This window comes from Phoxinus phoxinus (assembly GCF_949152265.1).
Source record: "Phoxinus phoxinus genome assembly, chromosome: 14".
Classification (NCBI taxonomy): Eukaryota; Metazoa; Chordata; class Actinopteri; order Cypriniformes; family Leuciscidae; genus Phoxinus; species Phoxinus phoxinus.
Genome location: NC_136889.1, coordinates 4,910,519 through 4,924,812, shown reverse-complemented (window position 1 = coordinate 4,924,812; position 14,294 = coordinate 4,910,519). Strand labels below are relative to the sequence as shown.

The 14,294-nt window shown below is 39.0% G+C and overlaps 1 protein-coding gene across 1 annotated transcript in view; it reads right to left on the bottom strand.

Moving 5' to 3' along the window:
* Window positions 1-14,294, bottom strand: part of LOC307010086 (V-set domain-containing T-cell activation inhibitor 1) — a 33,430-nt gene that overhangs the window by 9,288 nt on the left and 9,848 nt on the right. The window contains exons 2-3 of the mRNA XM_079634469.1: window positions 6,198-6,545; window positions 4,800-5,075 (exon numbers count right to left, since the gene is read on the bottom strand). Coding sequence (XP_079490595.1) covers window positions 4,800-5,075; window positions 6,198-6,545 — 624 coding nt within the window. The remainder of the gene's footprint in view (window positions 1-4,799; window positions 5,076-6,197; window positions 6,546-14,294) is intronic.

Below are 14,294 nucleotides of genomic sequence, written 5' to 3'. Positions count from 1 at the left end.
GCCAGCTAAATTCCTCCAGAGCTACAGGCCAAAACACTGACCTTTATTTTCCACATTCACACCAACTGTGATACTGTGATCGGTGTAGATAGAGAGAGAGAGATAGAGTTGGAGAGATTAGTTTTCTGCTCCTTATCTTTCCCTTGGGAAAAAGAAGTTTATTTAAGTGTGCTATTAGTATACTTATTTTAAACTAAAAATAAGTACAGTACTTAAAATTGCACTTAAGTATACTTGACTTATACTGACAGAAAGGTGTAAGTATATTTGGCCTATTCTTGTACTCAATCTTTTGATCGAGATATACTTAAAAGTATAAGGAAGTATTCTAAGTATACTAGACTTAGTTGTGTTTACTCTTTTGTAGTTGTGTTTTACTCTTATAAACTTACATTGTTTAAAAATATTGATTTATAAAGAAAACAGACGTGTTCCTAATTCTGAGTATGTGATTTTTTTGTGTAGGCTAGTGCACATAGGAATGTACTTCTAATCAACTGTACCCTTTAATCATCACTTTGAATCAGATCCAGATGTAGTAATTGACAAAAATGAGATTTTATCAGCTTTTTGTTTAAAATGTTGCTTTTGGAGACATGGATATCGGGAAAATTCAGACAAAGAGTAAAGTAGATTTGAAGTAAATTCCTATGTGCACTACCAGTGCAAAAAAATTACAAGATCGAATGTACAACTAACTATGAAAAAAAAGTAGGCTATTTTATAAGCTACTCGGTCAAAAGAGTAAACAACTACTAGCCAAGTATACTTAAAATACTTCATTATACTTGTAAGTATATCTCGATCAAAAGATTGAGTACAAGAATAGGCCAAATATAATTAGAGCTTTCTGTCAGTATATGTCAAGTACACTTAAGTGCAATTTTAAGTATATTTCTGAGACGTACATAAAAAAGGTGTGTATTTGAAGTATTAGCTCAAAATACCCCACAGATATTTGTATATAGCATGTTAAAATTGTCACTGGCTGCATCCCAATTCGCCTACTTATACTACACCCTAAAAGTATGTACTCTTTTTGTGAAGAAAAAATACATACTTTTGAGTGTGTAGCAAAAGAGTAGGCAATCTTTGGGACATACTCCTTATCTTTAACAGACAGAACTGTCGCGTAAATCATGTCAGTAAACTGCCCTGTCAATGATCTTGTCACAGTTAAAATCCTCCATTCAATCTTATTTAATGTTCTACCGTTTCGGAGAGAAATGTAGTAGCACGTTCATCTGCCAGTCGCGGGTCTTTCATGCGGAGACTCTCCTCATGTGTTTGCAATTTGAATGTAATGATGTAATTTGAAGTTAATGGCTAAACGTATATTTACCCTACCAGCCGTTTGTTGTAGGCTAGTCCTTAAAACCAATTAATTCCTTTGCTTTGAACTTTGAGTATTGTAACCTTGCAGCAGATGTTGTTTATCCTCAAACAGCAACATTACACGCTTAACTAAAGTTAGAAAAGTGAAATTATATAGCCGGGACCCGTTACATAATCAACCACCCCTTTAAAAGAAGTAGGCTATACTAATGGCACACTTGAATAAACGTTTGAATAAACAAATGCTGGTGGAAGAAAACGTTTTTTGACTTGCTCCTCCAAAATGGATGTGGAAAAGACTGAGAGAAAAACACGTTTTACATTGTCCGCATCCCCATCTCTGGGTTTGCACCCACCCATGCCTTTCACAAAGATTCCTCTTGTGTCAACAGTTACTCCTGTTAAATGTGGTTCGTCCTCCTACGTGGTGGTTTTCACAACATTGTCGTCTGTCCATGAAAAAAGCGTACTTGTTTACCAAAATAATGCCATTTCTGCCACTGCTTGTCCTTCCATGCTTCACATTTTTTGATAAAATCGAGAAGATCTCACTGTGCCATGAAAATCTCGTCTTATAAGAACCTCATAATTGAAGCAGATGTATGCCGAGCAAGCACTTCACTACATGTTTGTCAAACAAATCTTTCATATGGTTTCATAACACTTGTAATAATATGACACACCCAGACCACATTCAATTGTTTTGTCGGGAGTTTTCCTTTTTTGGGTGAACTATCCCTTTAAAGGATGTCAGTAACCAAACAGTTAACTGGTCCCAGTGTATTTTAATTTTATTTTTCCTACTAAGTCAATGGGACCAGTTAACTGAACTAGGCCTATTGCCATTTAACCAACTGCTTTTCTTAGCAAACCACAGCAATGATGTTTACTCCACTTTAAGTTTTGCTTAAATGTGTTGGATTCAAGTTGCAAAAAATGTTTACACACTATGAAGATAACAGCACCGCAGACCGATTGGCATCTGCCTTGAAGCAGTGCATGGTGATTAGGAAGTTTGTCCAGCTTGAAACTGACATCACATCACTGTGACATATGCCAACAAAATACAAAATAAAGGCCATCTTGAATAGAGCTATTCGAGAGCAGTCGGCTGGCTCATTTATTGGTATTTAAATATTATGTTATCTTGTTCATACAGGTGTTGTTTTAGGGAGTAAATAAAGTATTGAATGGAAAGTGTTTCTTTTGCTTCATGAAAATATCGGAAACGTCTGTATTTGACGAACATTGCATGTAGTCCATTTCATCTGTGATGAAGTGCAAGCATTTTGCGAGCATGACTACAGGAAGCAGACAAAGGCTGCGTTCCAGTCCACTTTTAGACATGCACTTGAGAACTTCACTAAGCACAACTCTCGGGGGAATCCCTGCTGAAATTCACTTTACTGAAGCTAACGTCGGTCGTTTTTTCTATAGTCTTACGTTATAATCGTAATGTTACGCCGGCATGCCTGAGTGATTTGTACCAGACTGCACACACACACGAGCAACGGTGACGTATAGTGCGAGACGAGAGATGTAGTTCATTGAGTGAACTAAATGTTCTGTTTTATGACAAACTGCGACTTTCTTGACTTTCATAATTATCTTTTAAACAGAGGTGGACAAAGTACACAACTTCCTTACTTGAGTAAAAGTATGATACTACTGGTCAAATATTACTCCGTTACAAGTAAAAGTTGTAAAGACCGATTTTTACTTAAGTAAAAGTACAGAAGTACTCATTTTTAAAAGTACTTAAGTATAAAAGTAAATGTCAATGCATTGTTTCATTATTGTTGCATGTAATAGCCTACTTACAGTAGGCCTACCTTATACATCTGAATCTCTGCCTGTCTACCCTCATATCAATATCACATTTATTTCTAACACAGTTCCAGTCGTGGGATTGAATAAGTCACTCAATAATGTCCACAATGGTTTTTGACACACAAATGGCTGTTCCCAGTTTTTTGGGCTTTTAGTATGAATATGTTAGCCTTGTTATCTATAAGCTAGTGTGCTCCAAAACAATGACAAAATTCACATTTAGAAGACCAAACCCAACGTTGAAAATTAAAATCAGGTTGATGTCAGAATCCAATGTCAGATTGACGTTAATCTCCAACGTTGGACAGACGTTGTATTCGGTTGAAAATCGGTTGACGTCAGAAACCAACATCAGTCGAGTTCTGACAACAACCAGACTTTCATTTCCGACCAAAATGCAACCCAAATCATCCCTGACGTCACTACTTTCTACTCAAGGACCTTGACAGAAATGTAGTGGAGTAAAAAGTACGATATTTGTCTTTCAAATGTAGTGAAGTTAAAGTAAAAGTTTCCAGAAAAAATATTACTCAAGTAAAGTACAGATACTCAAAAAGTGTACTTAAGTACAGTACTTAAGTAAATGTACTTTGTTACTGTCCACCTCTGCTTTTAAATTGACAAACATCATATGTGTAATTCAGGGCACAGTTCAGACGGAATAAAAAGATAAGTTGTCTCTCGACTACCATACATATTTTTTCCAAAATAAGGTCCCATGAGCCGGAAGCGGAGGGGAGGGACTTAGGCTCTCTATTCAGCCCATTGCACAGGTTCCGCCAGTAGTGGCCACTCATGCAACGTAAGCAATGACGTACATCCGAGTGAACGAGACGGAGGGAAGTTAGCGAGTGAAGGGCATGACAATTTTGGACTGGAGCGCAGCCAATGTAATTAAGATCAGACTGAGCACCAAACAAACCTGTAGCCAATCAGTAGTAGGCGGCGTGTCCACTCATGATGGGGGAGGAGAGAGAGAGAGCAAGCCAGACATTTGTAGAAAGACTGTAGAAAGAAAGAAGGCTGAGATATTACAAGAGGAAAAGGTCAGAGAAATATAATTGGAAAAAGAAGGGTTACAATCAGGCAAGAGCTATAGGAATTGTGTTAATATTGGAGAAGCTTTCCAGTGCTGGAGAGGGGTTAGAGAGCGGGAACCGGGAAGGCCTGAAAAGGTTGCGTTGTTTCTGCTCCATACCCGAGTAACATTGGCTTTGCTGTGTTTCACAGAACCAATATATGCGGTTGTTGAATCACAGCTAATACGTGTGAATCACCATACTTTGCACGAGCTGTCTGATTTAACATTGATAATAATTCGAGACGTTTCTTGAGCAAATGAGCATATTAGAATGATTTCTGAAGGATCATGTGACACGCTGTTTTCAGCTTTGCATCACAGGAAGAAATTACATTTTAAAATATATTCAAATAGAAAACAGTTGTTTTAAATTGTAATAACATTCCACAATTGTACCGACCCCAAACATTTGTAAAAATATGTCAAATCATCACATTTTTGTAACATCGTTTTGGAACCCAATAAAATGAATCAAATGATTGATCAAATGTAAACTAGTATCCCATAGAGCCATGCAATAAATAAATAAAAAATACCCCCTGAAAATGCTTACCATAGCTGAGGATAACATGCCTCTGTAGGTCCTGATGCGCAGCGGGGTTTTTTAGAGTAAACGTGACATTGACCGCTGAATTCTGGGTAACGTAGCTGCTTTTTAAGTAGTACAGCCCTCCATCTGATGCAGGCGAGACCTCCAAGTGGTCAGTGAGATTCTGACCCAGCGACCCCAGCCACAGGATCTCTGGCCTCGGGTAACCCTCCATCTCATACTGGACCGTCACATCGGAGGATTTTAGATGGATGCTTAACCTCGGCTCGGAACAGAAGGCTTGAAGACACAAAACACACATACAAGGATTTACCAAATCAAATGCATTCATTCAAATATCTCACATCTAACTATGAGAAGCCCAAATCTATTTGACTTGGTATATGCATTCGTACAGAATACAGAGTTTCAACGCAAATTGTAATATTACAAAGTTGGATAGTCATGCAATAGTTCACACTAAAAAATAAATTCCTGTCATTATTTCTCATCAGTTCCAATTCCTTATTTTGTGTAGCACCGAAAACATTGCAACGTACGGGTTTGGAACACCATGAGGATGAGTAAATAATTACAGAACTATTGCTTTAATTTGAATGGTGACTACTAGTGTTTGGCTGAGTTATTATAGAAGGTACACTATGTAACTTTTTTTTGTTCAAAATTAACAATAATTAAATAATGAGTCAATACATCATTCATCCTTCTTCCAAAATGTGTTTTTGTCTTACTCTGATTCACTATGGTAAGCTTATTATAAGTGTTTATCCCCCAGCTTAAGCCTATTCCCAGACTAAAATCCATGTCTGAGATGTTTTAACTGAAACCAACTTGCACTGGCATGAAAAATGTTTTTTCTACTTAAATGTCCTAACTGAACTAAGGCCTAATGCTGGCTTAATCTAAGCGTTAATTTTAGACATGTCGGGATGGTTTTTGTGGTAAATTGCGTACATATGTATGTCACTCGCCTGTGTGTGTTTTGTCATATCCGTAAGAGAGAAAAGTTGCTCCGGCTACTTTGACGCTTGTTTAGTGTGGGAGTGGCAGAGGTTAGTTGTCACAACGAGTGAGAAAGGTTGACATGGAGCAGCTAAATCTCAAACCTCCAGGAAATCACATTTATATATATAAAATAATGATAATAATAATAATTATTTAATTTAACTTGATGTACTAAAGTAATTGAAACTTAGATAGAATATTAAAAAAGCTAATACATTTTACAAAAATATACAACAAAATCACCACACTTATATATATATATATATATATATATATAGAGAGAGAGAGAGAGAGAGAGAGAGGGAGAGAGAGAGAGAGAGAGAGAAAAACAAATTGAAAATAGTAATAAAATCTATAACAGTATATTAAATATACTAAAATAATGCTGGCATTTACCTGCGTAGTCCAGCTGTAGCTCTCCTTTGCCAATTCCCTTGGTGTTGGTCACTGTGCACAGGTATTTCCCTGCATCGTTCAGTCCAAAATTTGCTATACTCAGAGATGCATTTCCTTTAGCAAGTTCATTGTGGTTTAACTTTGTTCGACCGAGATAATCTTTGCTTTGTCGATCGAGCTGGTCCACCTGGTAGTAGAAGCTGTGAACCACTCGTGCATCTTCTTGCCGTTGCCAGTTGATCACCAGATGGGAGATGTTTAAGTCTGGCTCGAATTCACAGGAAAGAAAAGCAGTTGCTCCACGGGCCACGACGACAGGACCGGGTGGTACTCTGACGGAAAAGGAGTCTAGGAATGAGAAAGATTATATTGAGAGATAATGTTTAGAGGAAGCACAACTTAGTATGTTTAATGCAAAGACATTCAATGTCTGTTTACTTACACTTATCATACAGCGCACAAGACACCTATTTCCATTTGACGTTAATATACTGCTAAGCTTTCCAGTAAGATCTAAAAATTCGAGATAAATTTACTTGAGATGCAACACTGCATAAGACTTAAGGACTTTTCATAGATTGCATTTTTAATATAATGGCCGATACTTAATACACTTATAGATAAAATCGATGAAAACATGTCAAAATCTTATGCAACGTTGCTTCTCAAGTAAATGATCTCATATTTAAAAAATGTGTATGCTGTAAGAAAGAAAAAAAACAGTAGGAAAAGTAGAAAAACTAATTTCTGCCTGAACATTATCTGCTAAGTTAACAGACATTTCTTTTAACTCTAAAACACAATGCAAAGCATCCATTAGAATACGGGTAAAACACCGTGAAAAATCGATATGGAAAATTCCTTCATGTTTACTGTAACACAGTTCGTTGTTGTGGGAAGGAGGCGGAACCGGCGAACATTCACAACTTTAATAATAAAATAAACAAATACAAGACGAAAGTACGAACGACTGCTGTCACATATAATACAACAAACAAAACACAACATAAGTCCAGGCCTGGTCCTCTCTCAATCTTCACTGTCGTCGCTCCTCCTTTTATGCTTGCGCTCCTCCGTGAGAGATACGAGACCGGTGCGTCAGCTGAAGTCAGTTCAGTGTGGATTCAGTTTCGTTCAATAACTCTGTGAAGATCATCAAATATGATGACTCATTTCATTTCAACTTCAAATATGAAATGAGTTCAAATCAGTTGAAACTGTCGTAATGCCTTTTGTGAAACCTTTTCCCATCAGGACCATACGTCATGGAATCTGGTTTTGTAACAGAGTCGATTATCAGGCTGACTCAAATATCGGCCTTGAGCCAGACACAAAATGATACTGGATGTCAACACAAAGATTACTGCGTTTTGTGTGAGTCTGAGTATCTGTTGAATCCATTACCATGTCTGGCCTATTGTTTTTGGACCTTATTACATTTGGCAAGACCAAATAAGGTCAACATTAATCCAGATGTTTCCACAAAGGCAAGGCAAGCGATTGATACAACTTCTACATGAATTTCCATGATTTTTGCAGTTGTTTGTGATGAATGCATAAGGATTTAATAAATAATTATTTATAAGCAAATATATTTTAAAGCTAAGAATAACTACTAAATAACTTATCTAAATCCTAGATTTAAAAAAAAAAAAAAATCACAATATAAATAAATTCCTAAGATGTTTTCCATGCCCATGGGAACGCTGGCTCTTTGATAAGAGTGAAGGACAGTTTCTTGAGAGGCGATTACCACTGTACAGACGCCTTACTGTTTTATTCACACAATAAAGCACACATTAAAAAAAGCAAATATATTGCTATAAAAAAAAGCATGCGGCAAACTCAGCCATCACTGAAGCATAAAATTTTTACAATAAACATGCAAAAAAAAAAAAAAAAATCCCTTTCCTGATACAGTATGGTACAAAGACAATGGTGTGCTTTTCTCTAGATAAATGAAATCTACTTCACTGAAAAGGACAGGGCTCTGGTTCATGTTACAGTGAGAAACGAGAGAAATGCCCAATGGCGACAGCACCAAAGTCTCCAAAACAACTATACTGTAAAACACCCTTTAATGGGAAAGTCCCTTTATGTAATACACATGACAAACACTGCAAAGAGTTCAACACAATTACAAAGGTAGAAATTATCTCAAAAAATGGTTTTATAGTACAGTTTTAGAAAAGATGTACTGTAAAGCAATACCAGGGACAGGCAGAAAAAGTACTACTGTTGAAGAAAAGAGGATTTATTATTATCATCAAGATTTTTATAATATTTCAAAAGACAAGTAACAATCAGGAGCTGGTGAAATGGAATTATGTAATATTTTTTTTTCTATGCAATGCTATTAAAATATTTCGATGGCTTAAATATAACCTGCTAAACCCAAACCATAATCCTCTTTTTAAATGTAACTTGACAAGATTTTCCTCAGGGACAAAGAGAATAAACAGACTTTCACAAGTAAAATCATGTTGCAGAAATGCACATCGTCATATTGCGTCATATGAGGATTTTTTGGCCAGAGGCTTAAAACTACAGCCAGTAGAAGGCGCTGTTCCGCATGTTTTCAACCCGCCCATAGAGGGTGGGATCTCACTCACAGAATGTACAAATAGTGTCAGCCATCTTTTATTTGGAAGCTAAGCTAACAGGCTCTTATTCTGTGGAGAAAGCTCAGTAGTAGGGGTTACCATCTTCTTTTTCCCGGACATGTCCAGCCGTCGAGATCGTCCAAAACGTCTGGGATTCGACTTTTGCTTTCTGCAGTCGCCATTCATTGTTTACATGCACACCTTTTGTTTCAATCTAACTGAATTCATTCTGATTGGTGAATCTGAATGTAGTGTTTACATGAACGCTAAACAAGTGATCGGTTGATGTGCGTTTCAGCATTGCTTAGAAAATTCCCGCTCCTCCGTGAGAGATACGCGTCGTTCTCCCGCGGCCGTCAGTCTCGTCCTGCTCGCCACAGGAAACATAATGAATGGCGACTGTAGAACGCAAAACGAATCCTGGACATTTTGGGCGACATCAAAATACCGGGCAGACTCACGAAGACTCACTAGTAGCATAGCCTTGTTGTTTAGCTGCGCTCTTACCGGTAGGCGTGGCCTTCTAGGGCAGCGAAGAAAGTGCATTCTGGGAGTTGTTGTCTTTCATCCCCATAATCCAAAAATAATTTTTCTGGCTTTTCTCAGTCTAGAAGGCTCCAAATTCAAAAATAATTTCACATTTCTTCTACATAAAAGACTCATTTTAAATACACATTCATCTATTCAAAAATGTTGTACTTAAGTATTGCAAGTAGTTTATTTTAATTACTGTACTGAAAGTACTGAAAGTAAAAGTACAAGTATTGTGTTAGTTATTAAAGAAAGCAGTCAAAAGTTTGAACATCATATTGTTTATATTATCTCAAATGTTTAGGACACTTACAATTCATTTGAGTAGAAGTTGAAGTGCTCTTTAAGCACCACACTTAAAGGGATACTTCAGGATTTAGCATTAAGCTTTGTATCAGAAAGGACAGGAATAGAGCACATTAAAACACTGAGCTTAACTCTTTGTAAACAAAAACAGATCAAGTATGTCCCTTCCCCCTTTAAAACATCCCTCCCTTCTCTTCCCTGCTAGTGCCCTTTTTCTCCACAGCTTCATGGGTATTTATCTCCATGTAACATCGATCTCTGGAAACTTTGTTTATGTCAGGGAGTTCCTGGAATGTCACATGCAGTGTTGCCAGATTGGAAATGTCCAAGTATCGTACCAGAAGCTCAAAATTATCGTATTTGGAAGAAAATTATCGTACACGAGGAAAACATGCGCAGACAACCCAACCAGCACATAGTAATTCCTGAATAATTCGATTGGTTGGGTCCTTACATGCGCTTCGTGAGGCACACACGCACACTAGCACACACACGCAAGGTCTCTCGCTCCCTTTCTCTGCTGTGCGCGCGCTACACATGCGCGCTCTTACTCGCTCGATCTAGATTCCGGGAGATTTTAACTAATTTGCGGACAATTCTGAAATTATCGTACATTATGGGATTTTTTTCATTATTGATCATACATCGTACAGAGGTCTAAATTATCGTACAAATACGATAAATATCGTACGTCTGGCAACACTGGTCACATGATATGTCTCTTCTTCATGTGTTCCATATATGGACTAAATGAGCACAGGACGCCCTCAGGCTGCCAGTATTGAACACATAGGCTACGTATCCAGCACTCATAATGATTACATATGCCCATTTTGGGTATAATTTCAATAAATATTATTCCTCTCTATAGAAATCTGACGTAAACCTATGAAATATATCAACATTTGTCAAAATCTGCACATTTTTGAGCTAAAAGCCCTGAGGGACGTTGTTTTGTCAAGCGTTCTCATGACGACATGTAGCACAGGAGTTTTTTTTCTGAATGGAGCGGCTGATGCTCATAATTCATATTAAAGGTATCGACAATTTTTTTTTATTACATAACTCCTGACACAAATTAATACATAAAACGATGTATAGTTTGTCAAAGCAATAACATTTCATATAATAGTGACTTTAAACAATTTAAACAAAGAACGATTCAGTGCGTCGGCGTCCTCATGAAGGCTAACAGTTACGCACTTCATTCTATATTGTCTTTCACTCCGACAAATGAAAACATGGACATTGGGCCAGGAGTGGTCTCCTTCCTCACCGCCACGATCACTCGAAGTTGAAGGTGGTGTTTCTGGTTCTTCCATCTCGAAACAAACGAACAAAGCTCAAGTGTTCTCAATGGAGGCAGCAGAACGAAAGGCAGAACGGGAGCACGCGTGGTCTTCTTGATCACTTGATCTTCATCAAGAGCTTCATCAAACCTGGTGACAGAGCCATCTACCGCTCTGGCAGTGATAATGTGGGTTTGGAATGATTCGTAACATTTTTATAATTGTAACGAGTAATGATGCAGCACATAAAAAATGTATCGGAGTAAAAGTATTAAACTCATCGAAAATATATACTGAAGTAAAAGTGGAAGTATGAGAAAAAAATAATACTCTAGTAGAGTACAGATTTTGCCTTTTAGTACTTAAGTACAGTAGTGAAGTAGTTCTACTTCGTTACTATACATCTATGAGTACTAAGCAGTCGATGCACTTAAACCAGTCTGGGAACTTAAACCAGTCGGTGCACTTAAACCAGTCGGTGCACTTAAACCAGTCGGTGCACTTAAACCAGTCGGTGCACTTAAACCAGTCGGTGCACTTAAAACTGTCGGTGCACTTAAAACTGTCGGTGCACTTAAAACAGTCAGTGCACTTAAAACAGTCGGTGCACTTAAAACAGTCGGTGCACTTAAAACTGTCGGTGCACTTAAAACAGTCGGTGCACTTAAAACTGTCGGTGCACTTAAACCAGTCGGTGCACTTAAACCAGTCGGTGCACTTAAAACTGTCGGTGCACTTAAAACAGTCGGTGCACTTAAAACTGTCGGTGCACTTAAACCAGTCGGTGCACTTAAAACAGTCGGTGCACTTAAAACAGTCGGTGCACTTAAAACAGTCGGTGCACTTAAAACTGTCGGTGCACTTAAACCAGTCGGTGCACTTAAACCAGTCGGTGCACTTAAACCAGTCGGTGCACTTAAAACTGTCGGTGCACTTAAAACTGTCGGTGCACTTAAAACAGTCGGTGCACTTAAAGGAACACTTCACCTCTGGAAAGATGAATGTGTATTTAAAATGGGTCATTTATGTAGAAGAAATGTGAAATTATTTTTGAATTTGGAGCCTTCTAGACTGAGAAAAGCCAGAAAATGTATTTTTGGCTTACGGGGATGAAAGACAACAACTCCCAGAATGCACTTGCTTCGCTGCCCTAGGAGGCCACGCCTACCGGTAAGAGATCGCAGTAAACAATAAGGCTATGCTACTAGTGAGTCTCCGTGAGTCTGCCACGTATTTTGATGTCGCCCAAAATGTCCAGGATTCGGCTTTTGCGTTCTTCAGTCGCCATTCCTCATGTTTACTGTGACGAGCAGGAACGAGACTGACGGCCGCGGAGAACGATGCGAGCCCGGTGGCGTGATTACGGATGAGTGGCGCCGGCGCCTGTGAGACGCACCGGTCTCGTATCTCTCACGGAGGAGCGGGAATTTTCCTAGCAATGTTAAAACGCACATCAAACGATCACGTGTTTAGCGTTCATGTAAACACTACATTCAGATTCACCAATCGGAATGAATTCAGTTAGATTGAAACAAAAGGTGTGCATGTAAACTATGAATGCGACTGCAGAAAGCAAAAGCCGAATCCTGGACATTTTGGACGATCTAGACGGCCGGACATGTCCGGGAAAAAGAGGATGGTCACCGCTACTACTCAGCTTTCTCCACAGAATAAGAAACTTTTAGCTTAGCTTCCAAATAAAGAATGGCTGACACTATATGTACATTCTGTGAGTGAGATCCCTCTATGGGCGGGTTGAAAACATGCGGAACATCGCCTTCTACTGGATAAATGATGAGCTAGTGTTTGTAGTCTTACCCTTATTCAAAGAAATTTGACTTCCTGCTTTTTATGACGCAAATTGACGATTTTTGCGTCATAAAAAGCAGGAAGTGGAACACTTAAATCCTTATTTCTCCCATCTCAGGGGAAAATAAGGGAATAAACCATGACCATTCGAAAATGTGACTGGGTTTCTAAAGATACAAAGTCTAATGCAAATGGGTGAAGTGTTCCTTTAAAACTGTCGGTGCACTTAAACCAGTCGGTGCACTTAAACCAGTCGGTGCACTTTAACCAGTCGGTGAACTTAAAACAGTCGGTGCATTTAAAAAAGTCGGTGCACTTAAAACAGACGGTGCACTTAAACCAGTCGGGGAACTTAAACCAGTCGGTGAACTTAAACCAGTCGGTGCACTTTAACCAGTCGGTGCACTTAAACCAGTCGGTGCACTTAAAACTGTCGGTGCACTTAAAACAGTCGGTGCACTTAAACCAGTCGGTGCACTTAAACCAGTCGGTGCACTTAAACCAGTCGGTGAACTTAAACCAGTCGATGCACTTTAACCAGTCGGTGAACTTAAAACAGTTGGTGCATTTAAAAAAGTCGGTGCACTTAAACCAGTCGGGGAACTTAAACCAGTCGGTGAACTTAAACCAGTCGGTGCACTTTAACCAGTCGGTGCACTTTAACCAGTCGGTGCACTTTAACCAGTCGGTGCACTTAAAACAGTCGGTGCACTTAAAACAGTCGGTGCACTTAAACCAGTCGGTGCACTTAAACCAGTCGGTGAACTTAAACCAGTCGATGCACTTTAACCAGTCGGTGAACTTAAAACAGTCGGGGAACTTAAACCAGTCGGTGAACTTAAACCAGTCGGTGCACTTTAACCAGTCGGTGCACTTTAACCAGTCGGTGCACTTAAAACAGTCGGTGCACTTAAAACAGTCGGTGCACTTAAACCAGTCGGTGCACTTAAACCAGTCGGTGAACTTAAACCAGTCGATGCACTTTAACCAGTCGGTGAACTTAAAACAGTCGGGGAACTTAAACCAGTCGGTGAACTTAAACCAGTCGGTGCACTTTAACCAGTCGGTGCACTTTAACCAGTCGGTGCACTTAAAACAGTCGGTGCACTTAAAACAGTCGGTGCACTTAAACCAGTCGTTGCACTTAAAACAGTCGGTGCACTTAAACCAGTCGTTGCACTTAAAACAGTCGGTGAACTTAAACCAGTCGGTGCACTTTAACCAGTCGGGGAACTTAAACCAGTCGGTGCACTTTAACCAGTCGGTGCACTTTAACCAGTCGGTGCATTTAAAACAGTCGGTGCACTTAAACCAGTCGGTGCACTTAAACCAGTCGGTGCACTTTAACCAGTCGGTGCATTTAAAACAGTCGGTGCACTTAAACCAGTCGGTGCACTTAAACCAGTCGATGCACTTTAACCAGTCGGTGCATTTAAAACAGTCTGTGCACTTAAACCAGTCGTGCACTTAAACCAGTCGGTGCACTTAAACCAGTCGATGCACTTAAACCAGTCGGTGCACCAGTCGGATTTTTAGTCTCAAATCTGGGAAATGTTTTT